The sequence below is a fragment of the Varanus komodoensis genome, unplaced genomic scaffold, assembly GCF_004798865.1.
Source record: "Varanus komodoensis strain SLA01 unplaced genomic scaffold, ASM479886v1 scaffold59_1, whole genome shotgun sequence".
Taxonomy (NCBI): Eukaryota; Metazoa; Chordata; class Lepidosauria; order Squamata; family Varanidae; genus Varanus; species Varanus komodoensis.
In genome coordinates, this window is record NW_025336221.1 from 1,607,021 (window position 1) to 1,633,406 (window position 26,386).

Consider the following 26,386-nt stretch of genomic DNA (forward strand, 5'->3'; position numbering starts at 1 on the left):
TCTCCTTATGTTCTCGAGACTCCCAAGGGGGAATGGGGTTTTGTGCATGTACTGGCAGATAAAGGTGTCCAGTTTCTGGATTAGGATACTTGCTTGTTTTCTAAATGTCTCTTGAGTTATTTCTCTTTGCCTTCATTCATTGAGCAATAGGTTTAGCTTGAAGAAGAGCCAACATGATGGAAATGTACCTTTGGTGAACATTTAATTTATCTTAGGATATGGTGCAATGGTGTTTAAACTGCCTGTTAAATTCAGACAGTAACACACTTTTATCTGAAATTTTGCTAGCCTTTAAGACTTTGACCAGTTCAGTGAACTCAACCTGTATGAACTTTATTTATATCAAGAGTTTATGGCACCATTTTTATTGTTTGAAAGAGAGAAGTTCCAAAAATAATTTAAATATACCTCACTTGCAGGAGCTATGGAACAAGTACAGCTTAGAATAACTGGGAAGGCACATTTTTGCAGGCACAGAAAATATACTTCATAATTGAATTTTGTTACATTTTATTAGGTGTGCTGTTGTATTTTTTAGAAGGCTTCTGTTTATTGGAATACTACATTTTGTATATTTTATTAGTGGTATAAATGAGGTTGTATAGTTGTATACATTCATGCAGAGATAGTTAGGTTCTTCTTCAACTCAGTAAATGTTGACTTTGCTAATTTCTTATGAAGCATCATCATACTTCCTAAGGGCTCAATTGCACGGCTCCCGCTATCATCTGTGGGGCCATAGGATTCTTTGGAGTCCCGCCTCCAAGGTTCTCTGACTTCGGTGCTCAAGCTCCAGTTGCTGAGTCTGGTCCCGTCCCCAGTCTACCCACCCGCCCTTCTCACAGCTGATGCAGGAAAACCAGTGATGGCTGCCTCTCCAGTGTGGAAATGCACTTTGGAGAGGGGAAGGGGAGTGTGGCAGGAGGCAAGAAGGAGAGGAAGCTGGGGCCATCTACCCATGCCAGGCCCTGTTAGTGCCTCAGACACCTTGCCTCCCCATCCCTGGCACTATCTAGATAGCCAAAAATAGAGGTGCGGATAAAATGCATGGGGCAAAGCAAGATTATCATTGCTTAGTCATTGGGTGCTAGTTAGGGTTAGAGATGCATGCAGGCCTCTTAGCTCAAAGGCTTATATGTGGATATGTAGGGAAGGGGTGATAGCATTTTGCCAATGAAATATGAGTCAAAGCACAGAACTTGCTCAAAAGTACTATCAATCCAGAACAAATTAATGCATTACTAGCAGTTCAATATTCCTGTAAAATTTGTACTTCAAATGCAAATAAAGGAGGTGGGAAACCCACCTGGGCTGGGACAACTGGGATTAAAATGGCAAAGGAAGTACAATATAAGCAAGTGCAAAATACTGTACAATGGGAACAAAAAACAAACAACCCCCCCTTCACATCTATATTGATGGGATGTAAGCTGGGAGTGACTGACCAGACAAAGATGGAGGACCTTGGTAGACTGCTCAGTGAACATGTCCAGCGACTGGGATTGGTTCACGTGACACAACAACCATCAGGAGTGACCATCCATGGTGGGCCACCATGTTGTGCAAACATGGATCGTTTCTAATAGGGCGGCTTGTTTGAAGGCAGCATGCCACCCTGACAACCCAAGGCTTGTACTAGGAGGTGCTGTATCCATGATGCTCTGTCCTATCATCTCATTCCAGGTGACTGACACCATTCCAGGTACCAGGAGCAACCGCTGGCCACTTGCCTGGAGCAGTGAACCCCTCCTGCTGCTTCTGCCACACTTGCCAGGTCACCACCAGTGCCAACTGCCCCTTAAGTGCCCACGTTACATTTTGGGGTGAATGGCACTAGCTCTGCACCCCAACTGTAACTGCAAGTCCTTTTGTGCTCATTGTGGTTTTCTTGCCTGCCTTTAGACCCTTTTCTTCTCTTGAAGAAAGTGAAAAGTGATCTCCCATTGGACAGCTAGTGAAAGCTCCTTCAAAGTGCCCAAGCAAAACCTTGAATTTGCTGCCCCAGTTCATCACAAAAATGCACTCTAAATTTGTGCAATGTTTTTAACTTAAAAAACAAGTTAGCCAGAAGGGTTGTATAAAAACATCAGATGCCAAACCAGGGCCCCTGCGATGTGTCACTTGAGCACTTTAAAGAAACTGCCACTAGCTGTCAAACTGGAGATCATTTTTCACCATCTCCAAAAAAAGGAAAAAGTGTGAAGGGTCAGAAACGCCACAGCAAGACCAAGAGGGCTTGCAATTGTGGAGAGGAGCAGGCAGACAAATAGGTCCTGCTGTGGAGTCCCCTGGGCTACCCATGGAAGGACAGGCAAGGAAAGAAGTGAGAGGCGGGCTCAGCCTGGGTTGTGGTGCAACAACCAACCATCATGGCTTATTGCCAGGGCAGGCTGCCATGATGGTGAACTTGCTCAGTGAGTGGCTGCTTTGCAAAGAAAATCCAGGTTGGACGTAAAATAGAAAACAAATTGAAAATTAAACTGCCAATATTCTACCACCTTTACAGCACTCTATGGTGTGACCTCACTTAGAAAAAAGTGGCCATTCTGGTCACTGCACCTTAGAAAGATATTGTAGAGTTGAGAAAAGTGGCAGGAAGGGCAACCAAAATGATCAAAGGGCTGGAGCAACTCCTCTGTGAGGAAGCACCTGGGAAAACCTCTCAAGATACTAGATCTTGAGTGGAAAGTGGAAACCCTCTCAAAATATTAGATCTTGGAATCATCCCATGAAGCTAATTAGTGGGAGATTCAGGAAGGCCTTCTCAACGCAGCTCATAGTTAAGCTATGGAAATCACTTCCACAAGATGTCGTGGAAGCTTCAAAAGTGGTTCAGTGTTTTTTCCTCCCACGGGAACCAAATGGCATGCTGAGGAGAGAGAAAAGCAATTACACAAAGGAAAAGCCCCACCCCTGACCTGGCCGGTGTGACCCCGGTAGAGCATAGGAAGCGGAGCTCCCCACTCACCGGCACAGGCGCCTCTCCTCTCCCGATCTCCCCAGCATTGCCCAGCTGGGCCTTCTGCAGCGTGGGGATGCAGTGCGGGATCCCCTGCCGCGTTCCTGCCTGCCCCATTGTGATTGGAGAAGCAGGAGCCCCGAGAAGAAAAAGGAGCCCATACTAGCTCTACCAGACTGCTCTTCTCTCCCCGCCACCCGCCTGGACTGCGGCACCACCCTCGCTTCTGCTACTACTGTGGCATCACCGTGTTCTCTTGCGTTGCACTTTATGCCCCTCCATTGCAACATGTGCTGCGCAAGTCCTGGACTTTGTGTCCTAACGAAAGCAGGAGAGAGAACAGACCTGGAGGTACACTGCAGGCAGGGCTGGCCCGAGGCACTTTCCTGGCTAAGGCAGAGCAGTCGGGGGTGCCTGCCCCTGCACCTCGGCTGACTAGTTAATTCATCCATTTCTATATCAACAAAGCTCTCTGGGCAGTTTACAACAATATGGGTGGCACTGACTTTAAACCAGCTAAGAGGAGCCAGTTGTCCTCCAGCTGTTGACGACTTCCCCTACATGCCCTCACGCCCCTTAAGATCCACAGGAGAGGCTTTGCTCCGGGAGCCCTCTTTAAAGGAGATAAAAAGAACAACTCCCCGGAGCAGGGCCTTCTCAGCGGTGGAGCCCAGATTATGGAATGCGCTCCCTGGAGAGGTGTGCCTGGCACTGAGTTTATATTCTTTTCGGCACCAGGTTAAAACCTTTTTATTTAATTGCTATTTTAAAAATTAATATTTTATCATTAACAGTCACTTTTTTGTTTTTATATAATTTTATGGAATTTGTTATTGTTGCATTTTTTAATTGTACATTTGTGAGCAGTCCCAAGATGCCAAAGCATGCAGCGACGGCAGTGACGGCATATACACGTTTTAAATAAATAATAAATAATTCCCATCCATTGGGCATGCTGGTTGGGGCTCATGTAAGTTGGAGTACAACTCCTCATATGGAATACATTGTTCCATTCTAGGCAGCAAGGTTTTAAAAAGATGCAGAAAGCTAGAAAGGTTCAGACGAGGGCAACAAAGATGATCCAAGGTTTGGAAACTAAGCCCTGTGGTGAGAGGCTGAGAGAGTTGGGCATGTTCAGCCTTGAGAAGAGAAGGCTATGAGGGGATATGATAGCCTCTGCAAGTAGCTTAAAGGCTGTCACAGAGAGCAAGGAAAAGGCCTCTTCTCACTCATCTCTGAGTGTAGGACACAGAACAACAAACTTAAACTTCAGCGTACCAGATTCAGGCTGGCCGTCACCAAATGTTTCCTCACTGTCAGAGCAATACGACAGTGGGACCAGTTGCCAAGAGAGGTTGTCTCCAGAAACAGAAAGGGCCAGATGTTTGACTGCTAAATCTATGGCCACAAGGATATCCTCTCACATTTGAGTTGCATGGACTTGGTTGCATCTGCCCCCCCCACCCCCCCCAGTGCTGCACACTGACAGACCTCCTGAATTCTGTCACCTGCTCATAGATGCAACTGGATTATTTTTAATTTTTTAAAACCAGAATGTCATTCTACTTGCACTAATGGCAAGTGTGCATTAACCAACGTGAATTCACCCAAATTGCATCCTCTAAGCAAAAAACTCAAGAAAGTATATGACTTTGGGCAGCAGAATACTCATGACTTGAAAAAAGCTGGTCCACTGTGGAATATATGGGTGCAAATTGTAGTAATCCAAGCTCGTTTGAATCCAGGACAGATTTCTCTGACACCCCAAACTCATGCACAGTCATTCTTACTCCCAGGTAAGCAAGCTCAGGGTTGCTCCACAAGGCCTGCCCATAGAAGTAAAGATGAAAGGAGACCTTCTGGAAGGACATGCAGCTGCTCCCTTTTAAAATCATCCAGGGATCCAGAGTGAGCAAACTAAACTCATTCTGGTATGCAATCCACTTCCCCTCAGGGTTGTTTTTCACAGCACTGAAGCCTGGGCCACAGGCTGCTTGCTATACTTCATGTTGGCTACTCCTGAATTAAACATGACCCAAACATTACATTAAACCAACTGCGATGAAATGAAAGCTAGTGGCTGAAGAGTCCCACCAAAATAAATAGGATTTCCTTCTGTGTAGGTATTGATAGAAGCAGATTCTACTGAAATGGCTGGGTATGGTTTCCAAGTAAACAAGTCAAGTACGGGCCACTATTGTATACAAAAATTATTTGTATGTTACCTGGGAGTAAGCTCATTCAATTTAGTGGGACTACATCTGACTAATGCACTTTTTGTTATACTGTATACATTTTCCTACAATATATTCATTCTGACATTTATGTATTTATTTAAAAGCTTATCTGTGCAACATTTACAGGGCAGTGCTATGCCTATTTATTCAGAGATAATAATTTTGAATGAAGTAAGTATAGGATTGCCACCTTAATTTCACACACACACACACACACACACACACACACACACACACATATATTAAAATCTCTCCAGAGGGGGGCAGGCGGGGGACCAGTGTCTGGCAGGTATAAAATTTCCAAAGTAATTAATTGATTCTACCCAAAGTACAAGTCTTAAAATGTGAGCAGGAAGAAACAGCAAATTATATGGAGAGTTCATCTTACTCAACACCTTCCCCCGCTTCCACATCTGATAAAGACAGAGCAGTGAGGCATTCTGTCCAGAACATCCTGGAGTACAAAAGATTTCCAAATGGGATGAGACCTTCAAGCTGCAGTGGTAGGTAAGCACTGCATGACCGTTGGTTCAGTCTGCTTATCTAGCACTTACCGGAATCTCTCTTGCCACACACTTTTCTTTCTGTTCTCCCCTTTGTTTACAAGAATCTAACATGCAGTTAAAATTTAGCCTTTCTGGACTGTTTATTTTAGGAACACTCCAGAGCTGGAGCTCATTTTGGCCCTCTGCAGTTCAACAGCAATGTCTCCTGTCCTACTCATCCTATGGATTGTTGTCCTTGCCCAGACCACTCTTGCTGCTAATGGTAAGTGTCTCTATTTTTTCCACAACAGGATGAGCAGAATCTTGATCTGGATCTCTTGGGAGCACTCTGGGTGATCTGGAATAGACTGGCAAAGATTTCTGAATCCTGATTATCTAACATTAGCAACGACAAAATCATTTCCCTAAAATGGATGCCTCTGAATGAAGAAACAGAGTGCGGTGTGTGATCAGGAATGGATATTTGTAGAGAAGGACTTTGTGCACAGTTCTGGGACTCAAAATCAAAACAATGGTCTAGAATTCATTAATCATGCTGGCGAACCTCAGGGTGGATTGCAGAAAAGTAAATCCAGCCAGCCTGAGGCCTGTCCACCCATTTTTAACAGGACAAGACGACGTTGTGCTATCTCACAGGCAGACTGGTCTGTTGTTTCCTAGATTCCCTGGGCAATGGACAATTTTTATGGGAAGTTTTTGGCTGGCTTGTTGAACCTGTTTCACTATTTCATTGTACACTGCCTTGAGTCCTGGAAAAGAACCAAATGGATCACTTCCTTAAATACATTGTTTATTACATGCACAAAGGCTGTGCCCTCCCCTGCTCCAGCACTGGAGTGCATGGCATGTGAACCAAGCTCTGCATGCGCCTGCCTACTTGTTAGCTCTTCCGTGCAACAGGAACATATGCAGAGGTTCTTACCCCAGACTGTAGGGGCAAAGCCAAAGAAAGTGGCCCAGCAACCTTCTCCTTTGAACCTTCTTGTTCAAAGGCGAGCATCGGACTCACATCACCTCAGATTTATTATTATTATTATTATTATTATTATTATTATTATTATTATTGATCTGTGGGAGAGATGTGCAGAATCTAAAACATGACTAAAAATTCCCTTCTGCTCCTGTAAATGAGGCCAAAATGTAAGCCATGTAAAGGCCTCACCAGCTTTTTGCAGCATTGGCAAATAGCGGAGGTGGGGGCAGCTATTTGGATTGGGAACATGGCAATTCTCCCCACCCCTCACCATTTTTCTGATCCTGCCCTGGTGCTATTGCTGGGGTGGGAGTAATTCCCAGGGAGTTAAAGGCATAAGGACAAGCTCATGTCCTTATCTTTCATGCTGGGATTCCGCCCCCCCCGCTCGTGTCCCCCCCCCCCATATCCTCCCTCTGCAAGCCCAAGAAGTGGGTCAGGTTTCAGTGCTATGAAAAACAACATGGTGGGGGAGTGGCTTGCCTGCCAGAATGGCCTGAACTTGGTTGATTTGGATGCTTGGATGTCGACTCTTCACAAACATTTTAAAGATAGATGCACTCGCAGTTCCTTCCCTGCCCTCCCTAGTACTCCACACAGATGGCCAAAATGGCCATTTAGGTGAAAGACACAGCTCAAGCTGTAGCAGTGGAGACCACCACTGTTGACTTGCTTTGTGCACAGGATAGGTGTGAGCCTCCAAATTCAGAGGCTCAAGTGCACTGCAGGCCGGGAGCATTGGGTGGCACCCTTGCTGGATCGCATTATCCCCTTAACACATTCCATAATGCCTTGTGGGTTCTGGAAACAATTCTGCTTCCTGCCTGCAGTTTTCCTTCTAACAAACCTTCCTGCAGTTGAGCTCATCCAACCTGAATTGTGCCAGGAGGAAGGAAGTATTTCTCCAGCAACGACTGTTAAAAGCCTACAAGTCAACTGTTGCAAATATTTATTTATTTATCGATTTATATCCCGCCTTTTTCCTACAAAGGGCTCAAGGCAGCTTATATCTCCCCCTCCATCTTATCCCCACAACAACAACCCTGTGAGGTAGGTTGGGCTGAGAGTCTGTGACTGGCCCAAAGTCACCCAGTTGGCTCCATGGCCGAGTGGGGACTAGAACCCCAATCATCTGAGTCCCAGTCCCATGCTCTTAACCACTACACCACACTGGCTCTCATCCAAATATACTTTGAATGAATGATGCAGGACAAACTGAATCACAATCTTGTATCATTCTCTGTCTTTGGATCACTGTGTTGCTTGATGGCATCAGCGAAGACAAAGTAATGACACTTATTACCTGTTTATATTGTTGCTTCAATAACACCAGAGAACAGCAATGCCTGTGAAAGCAGTGCTGTTTTTCATGCCTACAAGACCTGTTTTCATGCCCACAAGATCTGTTCTGTATCTTCCAGTCTGTCCCAGGCCACCTGAAATCCCACTGGCTACTGCTGACATAAACAAGGCAGAATACAGCATTGGAGAAGAAATTTCGTACAGCTGTAATCCTGGCTATGTTCCTCAGTCGGGCAACATGAGATACACATGCCCAATACGTGGCCGATGGCCTGCCATCACACTGAGATGCACACGTAAGCAGATTCTTCCTACTGCCCCTGTTGTTGCTTCCAGCTCAACATAGCCTGAGACAGTGATCTGATGGGTTTTGCTTCTGTTTCTGCTTTTTAAATGCAATCATGGCTTTCATCTTTGTAAGTTCTCCTCTTTAATTCTGCTGAATTGCCCACATTAATCGAGGTGCCCCTTCTGCTTTCCTCCCCTCCCTCAGCAATACCAGAAGAATCAAATCATCCACCCTACCCCTGAGGTGACAGGGTTGCTTTACCAACATTTTAGGGCTGGTTTGAAGTGTGGCTTTGCCATGGGTCAGTGGCAATAAACATTTGATTTGCATTGCTTGCGCAGTGAACATCTGGATATCAGTACAGATATAATGTCACCCAGGGTGCCAATTATACTGTCTTAGGGAAAGTCACATTTCATGCTTTTAACTTAACCTATGGCAAGATGATGTGCAGATAAAAAACTGAGTCAGACATATGTGCGGCAGTCGAAAAAGCCATTGTGGTGGTGGCGGCAGCAGCTACTGCAGCATTTAAGGCAAGGCTGGGCACCTTTGCAAGGTTCAGAGGCCGTATTCAACTCTCCAAAACTCCCAGGGCATGTGCTACCATACCCCACCAAAGTTTGGTCGCAACATCACCAAAACCTGAAAGCCAGCAGGCACTTTCAAGCCCCAACCTCAAAGGAAGGCCCTTAATCACCTCTAAAGAAAGGACCTTTGTCCCAACCCAGCCAAGCCATTCAGAAGTACACTGTGGCACATGGTAACTTAAACAGATGGAAAAGGGGAAAACTCACCCTGTCCTGTTCTCAGCAAAGGCCATCCCTTAAGGCAGCCTTCACAAACCTGGTGCCCTCCAGGTGTTGTGGCTACCAGGTGTTTTGGACTACAACTCCAAGCATTCCCCCATTGGTTATCTATCCTGGGGCTGGCAGAAGTCCAAAACATCTGAAGGGCACCAAGTCAGGGAAGGCTGTGCAAAAGCTGTCTCTGTCCTCTAAACAGGCCATGTAAACAGGCCTCTCTTCTCTAAACTGAATTGCATCCTGCCATGGAAGCCTGGAGCTGAGGAGCAAAAGCACCATCTTTTCCTAAGAAAGGGATATGAGAAACTAGCCAGAAATTATCCCATTCAGAGAGGGCCAGAGAATATGTTTCAGGCAATGGTCATTATCACCTCCTCCTTCCCAATACCCTTCTGAGGAGAGATGTTTACAGCCATCTCTAGCTGCCTTAAAAGTTGGGAATTGTAGGGGTAATAGTTGGTTTCACCTCTTCAGGAATCCCATCCACATCCACAGGCTTCACTGCAAACTGAGAAACATCCAAGCGTTCCAGAACCAAAGGATTCTGCTTACATAAAATCACAGTTTTTCTTACAAAGATGGGAAAAGCTATAACTATTGGTTTCTGCCTGCCACAAAGCTGTGAAAAGCGTCATCAGGAAACATTTCAGGAGGAGACTGAAGACTAAAAACATTCAACGTGTCTTTTTAAAACTAGACCACAGCAAAGTGTTTTCAATGCCACAGTCACTTTTAGCTTGCACAATCCAGGCCTTAGGTTAGCTAGTCTAATTCCCTTGTTCTTAGTGCTAAGCTTAAGTGACAAGACTTTAAACTATTTCCCAAGGCAGCTGCTTCCATCCCCCAGCCTGCTCTAGATCAGCTGGCCATGTGAAGAAACACTATCACTCTTTCTCCTCCGAAATAAGGGTTTGAAATCATGCCTGCCAGAGCATCTTCCGCATGGCAAGTTCCATCAAGGAAACCCTTTAGGACCAGAAAGCTGCCTGATTCCACATCATCCTATTTGTCTGTCTAGGTTATTATTGTTCTCTGTCAGCACAGAATCTTTCCCTTGGCTTCTTAACTGGAGAGGCTCCACCTTCAAGCTAGGCCCTTCTGTATGCAATGCTGGTGCTCAGCCTGAGTACTGAGCGATGCCCCCTGCCAGACATGATGTTGCCACAGAGCTCCAGTTAGCCTGTTTAAGAAAATGGATATGGAACATAGAAAAGGGATGTGTGAAAGGATTTTCCTAAACAATATGAAGTAAGTTAGTCACCAGTGCTGTGGAGGAATCCTTGACTGTCAAAAAATTAATATAGTCTCCACGTACCTACAAATTTGGGTTCATTGGCTGACAGACTGTCCTCCAAGTTACTTGTAAACAAGCATATTTACATGTTTGTACATACATGGCTGTTTATACTATAGTATGTTTTAATTAATTATTAATATTATTGTTATTACTATTTCTACTACTACAGCAGCAGGACCCCTGTATCTGCTGTCTTATTTACCATGGTTTCACTTAATCAAGGTTGACTATTGGCTTTCCACTTTCATGGGGGTTTGAGGCACAGGACCCCCAGGAAAGTGCAAAAACCACAAATATCTCTACAGAAAAACTGTTAATACCTCTAGATTCTTCATGCTCATTGAGAGACAAAACATTGTACTAGTACCAAGTCAAAGAGCATGGCATCCCCAAACAGAGTGTGTCGTTTCCTAGAGATATCTGTGTGATTTTTTCACTTTTGTGGGGGTCCTGCACCCCTAACCCCTGCAAATGTAGTGTTTAATACTATCTAGGGTTTCAGTCATGCACTGGGGGGGGAGCTTGGAACCTATTCCTAGAAAATATGGGGTCCTGCTATATTATTATTATTCACATTTCTATACTACTCCACAGCAGAAGCCTTATAGGTGGCTCTCTAGGTAACCCACCAGGAAAGCTTTGACAATGGGAAGGCATAGAACTCCAATAAATGAAGGTTGTAAGTAAAATATGCCATAGATCTTACAGAATGGTTTGATTATCTCACCTCTGGAATTGTTTCTTGTTTATCCATCTAATAATAAAACATTGTCATACGTTATACCAGCAAGAAACTGTCCATTGCCTGAACCAATGAACAATGGAAGAATACTTCATACAAGCCTCAGCTACCAGAGTGTTATTACATTTTCATGTGATACTGGGTAAGTTGTGCATGTTGTTATACTAGTGAAATTGATTTTTTTTTAACAGATGAAGCTTAACATGTGCTTCCTGCTGTCCCTGACAGGGATAAGTATAGCACAGAAAAGAAGCTATGCATGATGTTCAGTGCACTACTGTGTCCTTTGCCATTTGTGAAGAATTGTACATATCCTACTGTCTAAGAAAGGCAGCTTCAGGTCTTTCTGGACCCAAACAAAATATTGATAATTTCTCTGTGGTTGTATCTGTGAACAACTAAGAACTACCAAACTATTGTTACAACAGATGACCATGTCCACAATCAACAAGGCCCATAGAATGAAAGGTTACTCTTGTGGGACCATCTGTTGATAAAGAAGTATGCAAGCTTTGGAGTTAACAGATAAGCTATACCTACATCAAGAATGGTCTTACGCCATTCACATCATTGTGTGCCAATTGTAAAAGGTGAAATTAGCCTACAAGGCCTGCTATTAAGTGCTGATAACATACACAAACACAAAACAAACCCAAGAGTTCACCACCATGTGCTTAGCACATTCCTTGTGCTGATGTCTTTGTACCATTAATCAGCCACTGCCAGCTTCCACCACAGCTTCTGTCAGGTGTGGTTGGTTCCATACCATGCTTACATCCATGTTAGCAAAGCCTTGATCATGATCATGTCATCATGTCATTAGTACTCTTCTATATTTTGTCTGGATATGGAATGTCTTAAATTTTCTTAATATCTCCCTCTCTTTCTCTCAGTATGTAATGCTTCCACCAGGTATTTAATTCCAATCTTATTAATTAACTTCTACCACTGTATTGTGCCCAAGCTACAAGGTTCATTTGTTGGATTATGTGGCCTTGAGTCCTGTATTCAAACAGCCTATGACTCTGGGTTAACAACCTACAAAATAAAACTTTATTTGTACAAGAAGCATATTGGTTCCAAGATGTTCTGTAATTTATTTCCTTAGCAAATAAAACAGTGTATACTAAAAACTTCTGAGGATGCCACTCTTTCCTGTCACAAACACTCCTCAATCTCAGATTCTCCTTTCTCTTCTGAAAGTACTTTGACCAGTCCATATTTTTAAAATCTCAGTTTAATCTTCCCTTCTGTACTCAGGTTTCTCTCAACTTCTATCTCTCTCACCCTTATAATACTTCACAATATTAGATTTTGAATTTTTCCTTGACACCAATATGTCTTCCAAGTATCCTACTTCCTTCCTTCCTTAGAAGTGTCTTGCATAGCACTGCATGCGATTCTAATGAGAAGGCTGCCTCTTCAGATTTTGCAGACCGCTGAGTGATGCCAACTGACTGCAAGTGCTGACTGACTGATGATAATCTTTTCTCTCTTTCTCCGCACACACTTCCAGCTCTGCTGACACACTCAGTCATCAACCAATCACCTCTCTCACTCTCTCCCCTCTTTTATTCCCCCTGTTCTTCTGAAACTTAGCAACATTTAAAGGAACACACTATAAATCATTACAAAGCAAATGGACAGATCATATGGGTGCCTTCTTATATGTTACTGGAACACAGGTATGAACCCCTGGCTCCCACACTGACACCAGATGCTTGCATACCTTCCTGACCCCCACATTTCCAGCTTTTAAGATAGCCAGAAATGGCTGTAAACATCTCTACTTAGGAGGGTACTGTGTCCAAAACACCTCGCAGCTGACAGCTGTATAGGGTGCGTTTATTCTGTTTAGTTCTTTTTACAGTAGCATGAATGCTATTCTATTTTAGGTCTGTTAACAGACCAGAGATAGCTTTGGTTTAGTGCAGTCTATCCCAGCCACCTGCCTTCCAGATATGTTGCACTGCACCTCCTATAATTCCCGTCCAGCATGGCCATTAGGAATTGTGGGAGTTGTAGCCCAACTCTATAGTGGACAACAAGTTGCAGAAGTCCAATGTAGACCTTTGTGATGCCTTTGTGAACCTTTTTTACTTTTCACCATATAAGGTCTGATATAAATACTCTTAAATTCTGATAGGAAAACAAGCCAGAAAAACATTTATGTATGACTTCTCACTCATAAAGTGCCTGAAATGTGCTAAGTGCCATACTTAAGTTAAAGAACATGGCAGCCCATTTATAGGGTTATAACTAAAAGTAAATGACACAAAAAGAAAAGAGATTGGGAGTCAAGACAAACCAAACCATCCCAGGTACCAGTTATTCATGTTAGGCTGTACATCTTGCCTGAAAACAGCTCACAAAATTGTGAAGGCAATGGTCCCTTACCAAGTCAATGGTGTACAGACAAGGTCCCATTGCTCCCTCTGTTCAATTCTTGTATATCAGTTCATGATAGATGAATTGGGCCAATTTACCACTAGTGCAGAATGTGTACACAGTTTCTAGCATATCCATACTCTAGTCTTGTGTGTTAGCCAGTGGATTTTCAAGGCTGAATGCTAATGCATATAACAGATGAAAATATATAGAACACTGCATGAGTATTTATGGACTACTCTCTTAGGTTGCTTGCCTGGCACTATTTAGTATTTCAGTAGAAATCTGTGGATAAAATTCTTTAACAGGTTTGTTTTTACTTCTGAATCCAACTTCCTACCTGATTCCATACTGCATTATGACTGTTTAATTCTATACTGCCCAGCAGCCAAAGCTCCCTGAAGACTGAAGGCTAGCAACAAAATTAGTCTTAAGTAGTAGAAGATCATAGCAATATTTCAAAACAGTATTCAGGTTTTGGTTTTTGTAAATCTGTTCAGAAAAAGGAGTTATTTCACAATTCCTGGTTGCCTTTTTATTATTTTTTTAATCTGAGATAATGAACTCTAGAAAGCACTCTTGGTCCATGTCAGAAATTGTAGTAGAACAGAATGGAGGAAATTACCTTCTAGGCTACATGCTTCTAAGATGTGAAGAACTTCATTTAGATAAAGAAATAAGAACAGGAAGGCAATTATAATCCAATGCAAACATTAGAGAACAGTTATGGCATGTTTCTGGCACTGCAATAAATCATGCAATCAGTTGCAAAAATATTTGCAGAGGGCAGTTTTCAATAGTTATTGATTAAAGCTTTGCTGATCTCCACTGCTCTTCATATTATGCATTACAAACTTTGGGCAATATCCAACCAAGGTAATTTACGTAAGTTATGGTGTTGCATTGGATACTGCCTACTGGATGCTAGATATATATTTGGCAAAATGGTTGGAGTCCTCTTACCTGATAGACTTGGTTTAAAAAATGTTATACTTGCTGCACTGTGATGGGACTGACCATATTCTAGGTTCACAGACATGAGGTTGCAGGAGAGGTTTTTCTTTTATCTAATTAGTGAAATGTCAATCATGATAAGGTATTTGGAAGTCAGTCAATAAGTGGAAATGAGGTGAAGGAAGCTTACTTGTCAAGCGCAACCCAGATCTCCTATTGCTAACTTACCTGATTTAGTTTGCAGTCCACTGCTATCATGCTTTGCCTCATGGCCAGAATAAGAATGATATCAAACAGTTAACTTCTGCATCCAACCTTCTCTCGACCATTAATTACAATTAGGGAGGTCTGGAACCTTCAGCAGTTAATTTTTATGTGGACCAGGGGAATTGCTGTGTTGAACTTTGAGAACCTCCTTCTACAGTGGTGCCTTGTACTTCAGACTTAATTCCTTTCAAGAGGCCATTTGAACTCTGAATCATTTGAATTCCAAATCAATTTTTCCCATTAGAAAGAATGGAAAGTGAATTAATCCATTCCCAGACCTTAAACAATGCAGTAGTAAAGTTAAACAGCTAATATGGTCTCTGAAATGAATTAAGTTTGAGGTTATATTCAAGGCACGATTAAAAAATATGTTGAATGTTTAAATAAAAATCTTACAATAAAAGACACATTGCCATTGATCCCCCTCAAAATATTTTCCTTCACTTTGAAAACAACTACCTTGACAAATCAAATCAAGTCAAGTCAATTCTGGACATCAAGGCTTTTTTTCCCAACTTTGGTGCACAACCAATGATGTCTTAGTAGTTCAAACTTAGAAGCATCAATCAAACTGTGGACCAATTTTAACTAGACTCTAATGTTTGAACTCTAATAGTTTGAAGTTAAAGTCATACAAACTACAAGGCACCACTGTATTAGGGGGACTTAAGAGGGTACACATGACTAGGCCCAATAAACAATGATTTCTGATGGAAAATTTTATAGAAACTATGATGTTCCTGTGGAAAAGCTGATACAGTTTCTGTTAAATGATTTTTCAATGTTGGTGGGGGGGGGGAGTTAAGCCCTAGTACAAATACTGTCAAAATGGCCATTATTTAAATGTTTTCATTCTTAGGTATTTTCTTCAAGGACCTCAAACCAGCCAATGTCAAGCAGATGGTCAATGGCAACCAGGGCTACCTGCATGCCAACGTATGTATATATACATGTATGTAAAGATACATGGGATTGATTTTCCACAAGGGAGTAGCAAATTTATCAAGGTATTTACATGCTTTGTTGTATGTATGTAAGTCACCCTAATTAAAATAAGGCTTTACCTAGGACATTATACCTCTCCCATATAAATGGGCCATTTATGTCCGCCCTGTCTCAACCATGTACAGTACTTGCACACCCACAAGAGATCTACTGTGAAATTTAGGATACACTATCCTGATTATTAGAGACATCTAATAAGGGAATACTTGTACCACTCCCCCTCAAAAAGGAACACATGCAATGTACCTCTGAATACTTGAAATATTTCTACTTTTACTAGAAAACTGAAATTTGGCACAGAAGTGACATTTGTTTCTATAACAAATTAAGTTTACCACATTGTAGATGCCAGCAGTCCAGCACATGACAAGATAAATTGTGCATGTGACAGAATACAGGAATGGTGATTTGCTTATGAAAACCATCAGTTCTTTAAATATACACATTTTATTTATTTATTTGGGTATTTTTATACCGTCCAATTACGACACATCTCTGGCTGGCTTACAAACATTTTTAAACAGAATGAAATATTCCAACAATACTTCAAGATCAAAAAGAAAAACACTCCAATTAATTTTCTGAGATGTATTAATGTGAACGATCTCTTACTACAGCTGCAATTGAATAGTTTACACGCGCCAAGCTGTGCTGCAAATTTTGTAATTATTAAGGACCAGGAAAGTAGCGATGGTGGCTGAAGGAAAGAAGATACTAAATGTAGGAATATAAGTTTAGGAAACCTCAAAGTAGCACATGCTAATTTACTGCCCCAAAAGTTCAAGTACTATGCTTTTTTCTCAGGGGTGACTTGAGAATAAAAAAAACAGTGTCTTCCATGTGGAAAATTTTGAGATGCTGACTGTTTGGCTGACTAGAAGTTTTGGCTGGTTAGGACTTTTTCCTGCCTTTTTCTTTCTATTCAGTGGATGCCACTTTGTTGATTTTCATACAAACTCAGAGTAAATCCAGGCAAGAGTTAACATTATCTCAAACTTGTTCTGCCGTAAATGATACACTGAATATCTCTAGGCCTCTTCCCCTTTTATTCTTGAACTACTACTTTTACCACTGATCTTTAAACTATCAGCAAACAGCATTTTCTACATTTTTGTCACACTTCTCCAATGGGCAAGACTCAAGATAAAAATAAAATTTTATTAGGGACTACAGCAGAGTTTGGATAAAAGCTTGGTGGACATTTGCTGTATTCTACCCTTCTATATTTATGAAACACTTTAAGAGGTGTAATGAATCTTTTCAAGCCACTTTAATGGATCATAGTCAGCTAAGAGCTTTTTACAGATTTAGCAGATACTCTCACATACCACTTTATATTGATTTCTGTAAGGGACAAAAGTCTACTGTATGATGTTGGCTGAAAGAGTAAGGTGGTGATATTGTATGATATAAATTTGCTTTGCATTTCCAGCTGTGATTTGTCCTCCACCTCCAATTTCTCCATATGAAGCACTTACTTACCGTAGATTGAAACCAGGGAATATATCAGTCTTTCAAGATGTAATCATGTTTGAATGTTTATCACCTCTTGCCCTGTTTGGAAGTGAAACAGCTACGTGTCTGGCCACTGGGAACTGGAGTGAACTACCAGAATGCAGATGTAAGTAACATAAATGCAGTACTGCTGCTTTAAAGCCTGCTTTGAGCAAAGGGGTCGGTTGTCTCTTAATCATCCCAGAAACACCCTTTGTGGTCTTTCCAGGGATCAGGGCTTTGACAGTAGGACACTAAGCCCTTTTTTGGGGATGGACTCTGTGTTCTTACATCATATATTCTCTTGCATCTTTCCTAACACAGTTGTACAGTGCCCCTATCCAGAAGAAATAGAAAATGGATTTATAAACTTTGCTCTTCGCAGAACTTATGACTATAAAGATACTGTGAGCTACGGATGTAATCCACCATATGTGCTAGAAGGTCCTGCACAATCCAGGTGTGAAAAAACAGGCCAGTGGTCAGGAAAACCAACTTGCAGAGGTATAACTCAGCATCTGAAATATTTGTAAGAATAAACTAGATTCTGGACATTTATTATTGCTTACTTAATATCTTGATAAACATGGTACTTTCCATATTTGCTATTTTTAGCCATTTGTGGAAGTTGTGAAACATGAAAATACTTTGTATGCATTACAATGCATATTTGCTGAAACATTACTATAAAAATACAAATATTAAAACTATTGCTATGCAGGGGAACAGAATGCATACTCTCATTTAGGAAAGTCTGAGTAAATAAATGCATTTTTAGATGGTGTCAAAAACATGCTATAGTTGCATGCTACAATTATGATATCTTTACAATATAGTCACACAATGATAAGAAAGACATCCAGGTATGAAATAATATGTGGTGCTAAAATACAAATATAGATAAGTGTTGTTGTTTTTATTGTGTTGTATAAGAATCCATTATGTGTCAGCTCCTTGGGAAATCTGGTCAATTAATAGATTAAGAAGTTATGTATGTTATCTTACCATAACAATTTAAAAATCACAGTAAAAAAAAAATCCCATGAATAACTACCGCTCTAATCTTGACAGAGCTAGCTGTGACTAATAGAAGTCCTGATGCTTTAAGAAGGGCTTGGCAAAATTCACTGTATTAGGGCCTTTTAAATAATTACATTACAGGCATAATACAACACAACACATCTGTAGAGCAGTATTACAATGGAACATTTCACCTGGAGAAGTTGTGGGCTCTCCCTTGCTGGAGACATTCAAAAAGTGTTTGCTCCATTGTCTAAGCAGGATCATGTGACTAGGTGTCCTGCACTAGCAGAGGGTTGGACTTGATGAACTTTTGGCACCTTCCAACTCTACTATTCTATGATTCTATATATAGTGGAATGGAATAGGACATTCAGTCAGACATACATGAAGTGTTTTACTCTGGAAATAAACTCAGAAGAATCAGAGTGACTTGAATTCTGAGGTGAGATGTAGCACAGCCAGTTGGGGATGCAAAGTCCAACTGAATCGTATCCATCAGAATTTGTGGAAAACCTATCAACATAACCATAATTCAAGTCTACACTCTAACAACAAATGCTGAAGAATAAGAAATTGAAAACTTTTATGTGGAAGCCCAAGAGGAAGTTGGCAACACATTAAAACAAGTCACGCTGATAGGTGACAGGACCATGTGCAGGAGAAAGAAAGCAGAATCCAATGCTGTGGGAGAATTTGGTCTAGCAGTCAGAAATAAAGCAGAAGAATGACTCATAGAATTCTTTGAAGCCAACCATCTGTTTATTGGAAATGCATGCTTCAGGCACCTGATCAGATGATGGTACAGATAGACATCAGCAGATGTCAAATACAGAAATCAGATTACAAAATTGGAAGTAAGAGATGAGAAGCCCTATTTTCACTACCAAAAAAAAAGACCAGGAGCAAATTCTGCTAGTGACAATGAACTGTTAATATCAAAAATCAGAGTAAAGAGGAAAGGGCATAGTGCTAAAATACCTTAATAATATTCCTGAGGAATGTGAAGTCCACATAAAGAACAGATTTGCATTCCCAAACTCAGCTAACTGTGAACCAAAAGGACAATGAACTGGACCATGAAGAGATATCAGGGGTGAATGGAGAAAAAATCCTGTAGCAAAAAGCAGGGGGAGCATATAGATGCATGGCAGAAGAAACACAATTGCTAAGGACAGGTGAAAAGCAAAAGATGAAAGAAGGAGGGCTAGACTCCTGAATACAACTTTTCAGTGATTATTACTTGGAGACAAAAAATAGTATTACACTGGCAAGTGCAAAGAAATAGAAGAAAACAACAGAAGAGGAAAACAAGAGACGTCTTCTAAAAGATCCAAGAAATCCAAGGGAAATTCAATCCTAGATCGGGAATGCTGAAAGATAACAGGGGAACATACTATCCGATCAGGAGAAAATAAAGAGAACGTGAAAAGAGTATACAAAATAACTATATAGAAAAGATAGAAGGAAGGCAGACTCTATCCAAGAGGAATTCTATGAAGAACCTGCCATACGAAAAGTAAAAGCCGCTCTGAAAGCACTTTGAAGGGAAAAAGCCCCTGAGGCAGATAAGATATCAACAGAACTATTCCAAGCTGTAGAGGCTGAATCCTAACAAGAATATGCAAGCATATATGGAAAACAAAACAATGCCCCCCACCCTCCGGAAATGTTCCATGTACTGTGTGTCCAGTCCCCAAGAAGTATAAGATCATTGCATTAATTTCCCATACAAGCAAAAGGATGCTCCAGGTGCTCAAATAATTTTACCTTCTCTCAAGCAAGAAATACATGATGTTTAAGTTAGATTCCTAGAAGTAAGAGGAACTCTAGCTCATACTGTAAATATACATTGGCTACCAGAATGCACCAAAGAATTTCAGATGATCAGTCTATGCTTTATAGACTACAGCTAAGCCTTTGACTGAGTGGACCACGAGAAACTATGGATGGTTCTGAAAAAATGGGTGTGCCTGAGCATTTGATTATCCTGATTTGTAACCTGAATTGCAGACAAGAAGCTATCGTTAGGACAGAATACAGAGAAACAGAATGGTGCCAGACGAGCCTGCATCTTAGCTTCCTATCTGTTCAATCTGTATGCAGGTCATCTAATAAGGAAAGCTGGATTCGGATCAGAGGATGGAGTGAAAATTGGCAGAAGATACATCAGTCATTTAAGACCAAATATAGGATGGATCAATTCTATAAAGAAAGCCACAGTCTTGACTGTACAATAGCTGAGCAGGGCTATCAAGGACAGGCCAGTTTGGAAGGCATTGATTCAAAGGGTCACTGTAAGTCAGAGATGGCCTGATAGTGCAGAACAAACATTGTGACAGTTCTTCATAGTAAAAAGGGGGTTATCATTTCATGCTGCTTAAGAACACACAAATCATTCTAGAGAGGCAGAACACTTTTGACAATCCAGGTGATACTTGGTTAGTGATCTCTACGAATGAAGGTTTCTGTTCATCAATAGCCTGCACTAGCACAGTTTTCCTTGGCTTAGTAATATAGCAATGGCTTGAACAATGTGATTATAATTTGCCCCATAGTGTTTCTGTAGATTCCTGTATCGGTAATCAATAAATGTTTCTTTATCCAATAATGTTATTTGCATTCCCCCCCCCCCATGCAGCACCATGTGAAATACCTGTTAAAAGAGCAACAGTACTTTACAATGGGCGGAAGGTGACAGTGCAAGGTCACTTCCAGAATGGAATACAACATGCTGAGACTATTTGGTTCTACTGCAAAAATAAGGAGCACGGGTGTAGTTATAAAGTACCTACTCAGTGCATAGATGGTCACCTTTCAGTCCCTGCCTGTTTCAAAGGTATGATCATGTTTTTCTGGTTTGGTAAACTGAACACATGAAATAACCACTTTTAAATGGCCGTGATGCCAAATGAGTTGGTGAAAATGTAATATTCACAAGGGAAGTGCAACTCACATTTGGTGGGTTCACTCGACACAAGAAGCTATGGTGAAATCTTACTGCTGTGGCTCAGTCATATCCTCTGGACCTAGGTTCCAGACTTCTGTGCAGTAGGACTAGTTTTCTAAAATTATGGAGACAATCAATGATCTGTTCTAAGGTTTCTACCGTTCACTGCAACTTCTCTGGGTGCCCAGACCCAGAATCACCATTTTACCATAGTTGGTATAGAAATTCCATAAGGTCTCCTTGCAAGAGTGGCTGCAGAAGTGGCTGCTTCTAGCCTTTGATCTCTACTGCCCTCAGGTGCATTTCTGCTCACTGTATTCTCCTGGAAGATGGATATGTCTGTAACAAAAATACATGGAGGAGAAGGGGGGTCTTAAGTATTCATCACCCTATGTATGTAAATACAACTTTTTAACAATTATACATAAGCTTCAACAAAAGTAGATCAGATATTCAAATAAGTATGCATTGGCACATGTCTATATGCCCTGGATTCAAAATGTGAATGTGCTGTAAGGTCCTCATTCCATTATAGGAGGTGAATGTTTACCATTCCAATGTTGTAATGGCAGTGCTTTGACTGTCAAAGGGGCATGGAGAATGTTATATTGATCATTAATTTTCAAGAAATAGCTGATTTTAAAGTGCATACATCAACAAACATTCATGACTGCTTCTGTACAAATTTATCCATATAGTAATCTCCTAAAAAGAAGCTGCTACTGCACATTGCCAAAACATTTTTTAAAAGAAGCATTAGCTGCACTGCCAGACATTAGCCAAATTAGGCAACCCCCTATTCAAGAGATAGTGAGCCATCTAACAGACATATACAAAAAGTTTTGCTGAATCAAATGCAGCCAATCTGGATAAGTATAGATGCTAAAGTGGCAATCTGCTGATTGACAAAAATGAGACAATTCAGTTCCATATTCAATTCCTATTTAGAACTCTGCATAATTTTTCTGCAAAAACATTTATAGATATGGCTTGTCTGAGCAGCTGTCTTGAGCCAAGTTTCCTCCTTTTTCAAACAGAAACTCAGTCCATTTATCTTACCAACATTCTTTATTACTTCCAGTACTAGTCACCCAGAATGACTCTGAGCATGCCCAGAGTAGTTTGTTGAACCCAATTGAGTGAATACCTCCAAGAACACTCCTTATGAATGCGGTTGTGCCCCAACTCATGAGGAGGAGATCTCTGAAAGCAGACGCGCCTCTTTTCCACACACTGCCCATCTAATTGGGCCTCTTGCCTCTGCTGGTGCCTAGTCACAGGGTTCAGCTCCAAAGGAGGGGTCTGGTCTGCATCTGGGGATTCCTTGTTCTCAGTGGCCCCGCCTGCAAGCTGCATACCCATGCCTTTTCCGGGTCTCTCTGGCACAATGCAGAGTCCTCCCCTGAGCTAATCTACTAATCTGAGCTTTGTTGCATCTCAGGACCTTGAGCAAACCCATGCTCCTCTACTTCACTGAAATGTTATTCATCCTACAAATCTGAATCAACCATGTAGTTGTGACATGGTTGGTGTCCTATGGGAATGCTTGCCAAAGCCCACCATCCCACCTGCTCACAACATTAGCCAAGAGTAGTATATCCTATGACAAGGAAGACCCAGATGTTGGAAAAGTAAGTCAGGCCAAGCTAATAAATCCTGTAATTGCAAGTGTTGCCTTTCAGACATACCTAACAAATCACATAGTTAAAATGCATGATAGAAAACAGGAACTCATCATGAGTTGAAGTGTTATAAAGACCAAGCAGCCTCTGGTTGTTTAATTATTTTGTATAAGACTGAAGCCTTCATGTCTCCTGATATAATGGGAGGGAGTATGGTCTTTTGGGCCCATTGTACAATAGAAGCAAGGCAAACGCCCCAGTGCTTTCCTCTCCTGAGCAACCTGATGATTTTATTAGTGCTGAAACTGATCCTGGCTTTAAATGAATTAAGGGCCCTCTTATGCACCTCTGAAACAAATCCACTGAATTCAGAGTGTCTCACAAAAAAGAGAATAACTTATTTCAGGGAGTAAAAGGGATTTTCATGAGACATCTGGATGTAGGCCAGTAATAAATCAATTAAGTCAAAACAACAAACAAATAAATACATTCACGAAGAGCTGAGGCTGCAGTAAAGTAGCTTGTGAATGGGGTGCCTCCACTCCAGCTCACGACGACTGCCTTGCTTCAAGAAGCTCAGGCCTGCAGCAGGTATTATTTCCCATATGCCAGAAGGCAACTCTGTCTTTTCCTGGTAAATATCATGGATGGAAGATACATGAGGAAAGAAGGTAGGTGACTTGCCAAATTGCGTTTTTGTTTCCAGATAGACTTCATAAATGCAAGGTGATTTTTCACTTCAGAGTTGGTATCAGAAAAGCAGTGTTCTTTGGAACATATACTGATGCCTCAGATTATATACAAACAATCAGATGGCAAAAGTTATGTAATTCTATTATCATAATTCTAATTTATTCATATACAAGTTGAATTAGGCACCTAATTTAAGGTTCAGCCTCCTTTTAAGTACAACTTTATTTGAAAATGATAAAATACCACTATATTATGCTTAGCTTACTTGTGTGAAAATAATTTATAAAAATATATTTATAATAGATAAATTTATTTTGCCTGACCTGGGTTGGTATTCTGAGTTTTGCTGAATTGAATACAATGGCTACCATTTAATGACAGATTGCCAATATTTGCAACAAGAACATATTCTTACCTAGACTTATAACTCATTTTAAACAGAGCTTGGGTTTTTCCAATCCTTAATAAAAACTGAGGCAGCACACTTAACACCATGTGATGGCACGGAATGAGGCCTGCAATCTCCATGCCTAGATGAAGATGAATGCAAATGGCACATCAGAGTCCTGCTTAGAGCACAACAGCCTGCAATGCGAGCATAACCTTACCAGCATATTCTAAAAGCCATTTTAAAAATGTGTCTATGTCATATTTGTGTTTAAACTACATTTCTTGGTTACTTTTCCTCATGTTATATTTTTAAGAGACATGTTATCAAACTACTTATGGTGTATGGGTGTGTAAGAGTTAACATGCAGTAACAAGAACTTTTACATAAATTGTTCATATTATAGAGGCACCCAGAGCACCATCTATTTGGATGGATGACTTTCCATTATTAAGGCCTGGAGATGTGAAGTTGCTTGATCATCCACTTGTTTGCTTGTGGCTGAGCACATCTGGGAAGGAGGGAACACCTGAGGGGGTCTCTAACAGTCTGAGAGTTGTCTCAGATTCCTTACAGGGGTGGCCATATGATCTGACCTGGATGAGGATATCTTGGTGACAACCATCCATGCTCTGATAATTTCTTAACTAGATTACTGTGATTTATTGTACACTTGCATGATGTCTAGAAACAGGTAGGCAATCTAGAAACTTGAATGATATAGAATAGGACAACAAAAGCACTAATTGGAACTGGATAACTATTATACCAGGGTTGAGTAATCTCCACTGGCTTCCTGATTGTTTTCAGGTTCAATTCAAAATGCTGATTTTAGCTTACAACCTCTTGGAAGGCCACCTCTTCCCATATGATCCTGTTCATACCTTGAGAGCTAAAGCCTGTCTCTGTGCACCTGCACACTGAGATCTGCCAGGTGGTACTTCATAAGCAGGCTATTTTTGCCGGATGCCTCCTTAAAGCAGTCTGCCTGACTCCAATTTCATTGATTTTTAGTTGTTGCACAATGAAAACAAACATTTTTCTCACAGGTATTTTAATACTTTTAAAACAGTTTTTAAAAGATATCCCCTTTCATGCTGTGCTTGTTCTGTATCCTTTGTCTGAGTATGTTTTCTTACTGTTTTAATATTCATCTTTAACTGATGCTTTACTGTTTAATTAGGAGAGCTTTGGCTATTGGACAATGTAGTAATTAATTATGACTGTTGCCCTGAAAACTTGACTGTAAGGTGATTCTTAAGTGGAAGAAATAAAGACAAGGCAAATGAAACTGGCTTTTTTCATGGGATCAGATTCTACTTACTTTGAATACTTAACCACCAGTGCAAATTAAGTTTCAACTTTGATGCAACTGACATTATACTACTATGCATTTAAAATTGTTTTATTTAAAAATCACATAGTTTGTGGTACCCAGATTCTTGTATGTTTCAACTTTCTTGGTAACCCACTTCATAACACAAATAGGGTTCTATTCAACTAAGGCTCCAAGTTAGTGAAATTTCCTAGTCCAGTGCTCTTTGTTAAGCCCTGTAGGCCAACAGTGTGATTCTCTTACCGCCTCTCCCTCTCATTCTGTGTGTTTCTAAGAAAATCCACTTGATTGAATAATTAGTCTGAGCATGTGCACATCAGTTCACTTCCAAGGAAATCAAATTGAACAATTGATTGGGCACGGCTTGTGCACAGCAGCAGCATTCCTGGAATTATGTTTGCCACGTGAACCCACTTGCTGAAGCGGCTGTAGGAGGACAGATTCATTGTAGAAAGGTGCAAAGCAAAAGAGCTCTTCTGAGATTCAGAATATTTTGGAGACTGCTAGCCAGACATATCCCCTTCTTACCTTGTTGAGGGGAGCTTCTGCTGTTGTTTACCTAGAGAGGGCAGAACTTCATGCTAGGGTTAATGCCTTTAGCACATGGACAGTCTCTTTCCATCGAGTACTCTGTGGTGGCTGTCTTGTCATTTCCCTGAGGACCTTAGTTCTCCCTTCACCTGCCCCTCAAGAACATTGGAAATATTTTGGTAAGTCCTAGGCAGACATTATCCCTCCTCACCTTGTTGAGAGGAACTGCCTCCTTCACTGGCCCATACCTGGAGAGCATGGTGGGCATGTCCTGGAACAGCCAATAAACCAGGGTAGGCTAGGCATATGGAATGCGTTTCTCCCCCAAATACTTTCAGAGGAGTGGCTGGTTCTCCCTTCTCCTGCCGTGTGTATATTTGCTTCTGTGCCCAGTAGGCTGCGGCAATAAGGACATATAATGATCGGATGTAATAACAAGAAGGCATGGTGGAACTGTGGTGGCAAGGCTTGTCAATATGCCTGAATTCTGGTTAGGTGTGGTACAAATGGACTTAATGGAACCCCAGAGACAAAGCAGTCTGTTCTATGGTTTCCGTGCTTCACCATGGCTTGTTTTCATATGTGAACCTTGAAACTACACTTCTGCATGGTTTCCATGTTTCTTCC

At 41.2% G+C, this 26,386-nt stretch overlaps 1 protein-coding gene across 1 annotated transcript; it reads left to right on the plus strand.

Moving 5' to 3' along the window:
- Window positions 1–5,856: 5,856 nt before the first annotated feature.
- Window positions 5,857–25,183, plus strand: APOH (apolipoprotein H). Its single transcript, XM_044449580.1, has 8 exons — window positions 5,857–5,964; window positions 8,097–8,273; window positions 11,157–11,253; window positions 15,580–15,656; window positions 17,158–17,346; window positions 17,544–17,723; window positions 20,881–21,078; window positions 23,946–25,183. The coding sequence occupies exons 1-8, from the start codon at window positions 5,901–5,903 to the stop codon at window positions 24,014–24,016; spliced, it is 1,053 nt and encodes a 350-aa protein (XP_044305515.1). The 5' UTR covers window positions 5,857–5,900; the 3' UTR covers window positions 24,017–25,183.
- The last annotated feature ends 1,203 nt before the right edge of the window (window positions 25,184–26,386 follow it).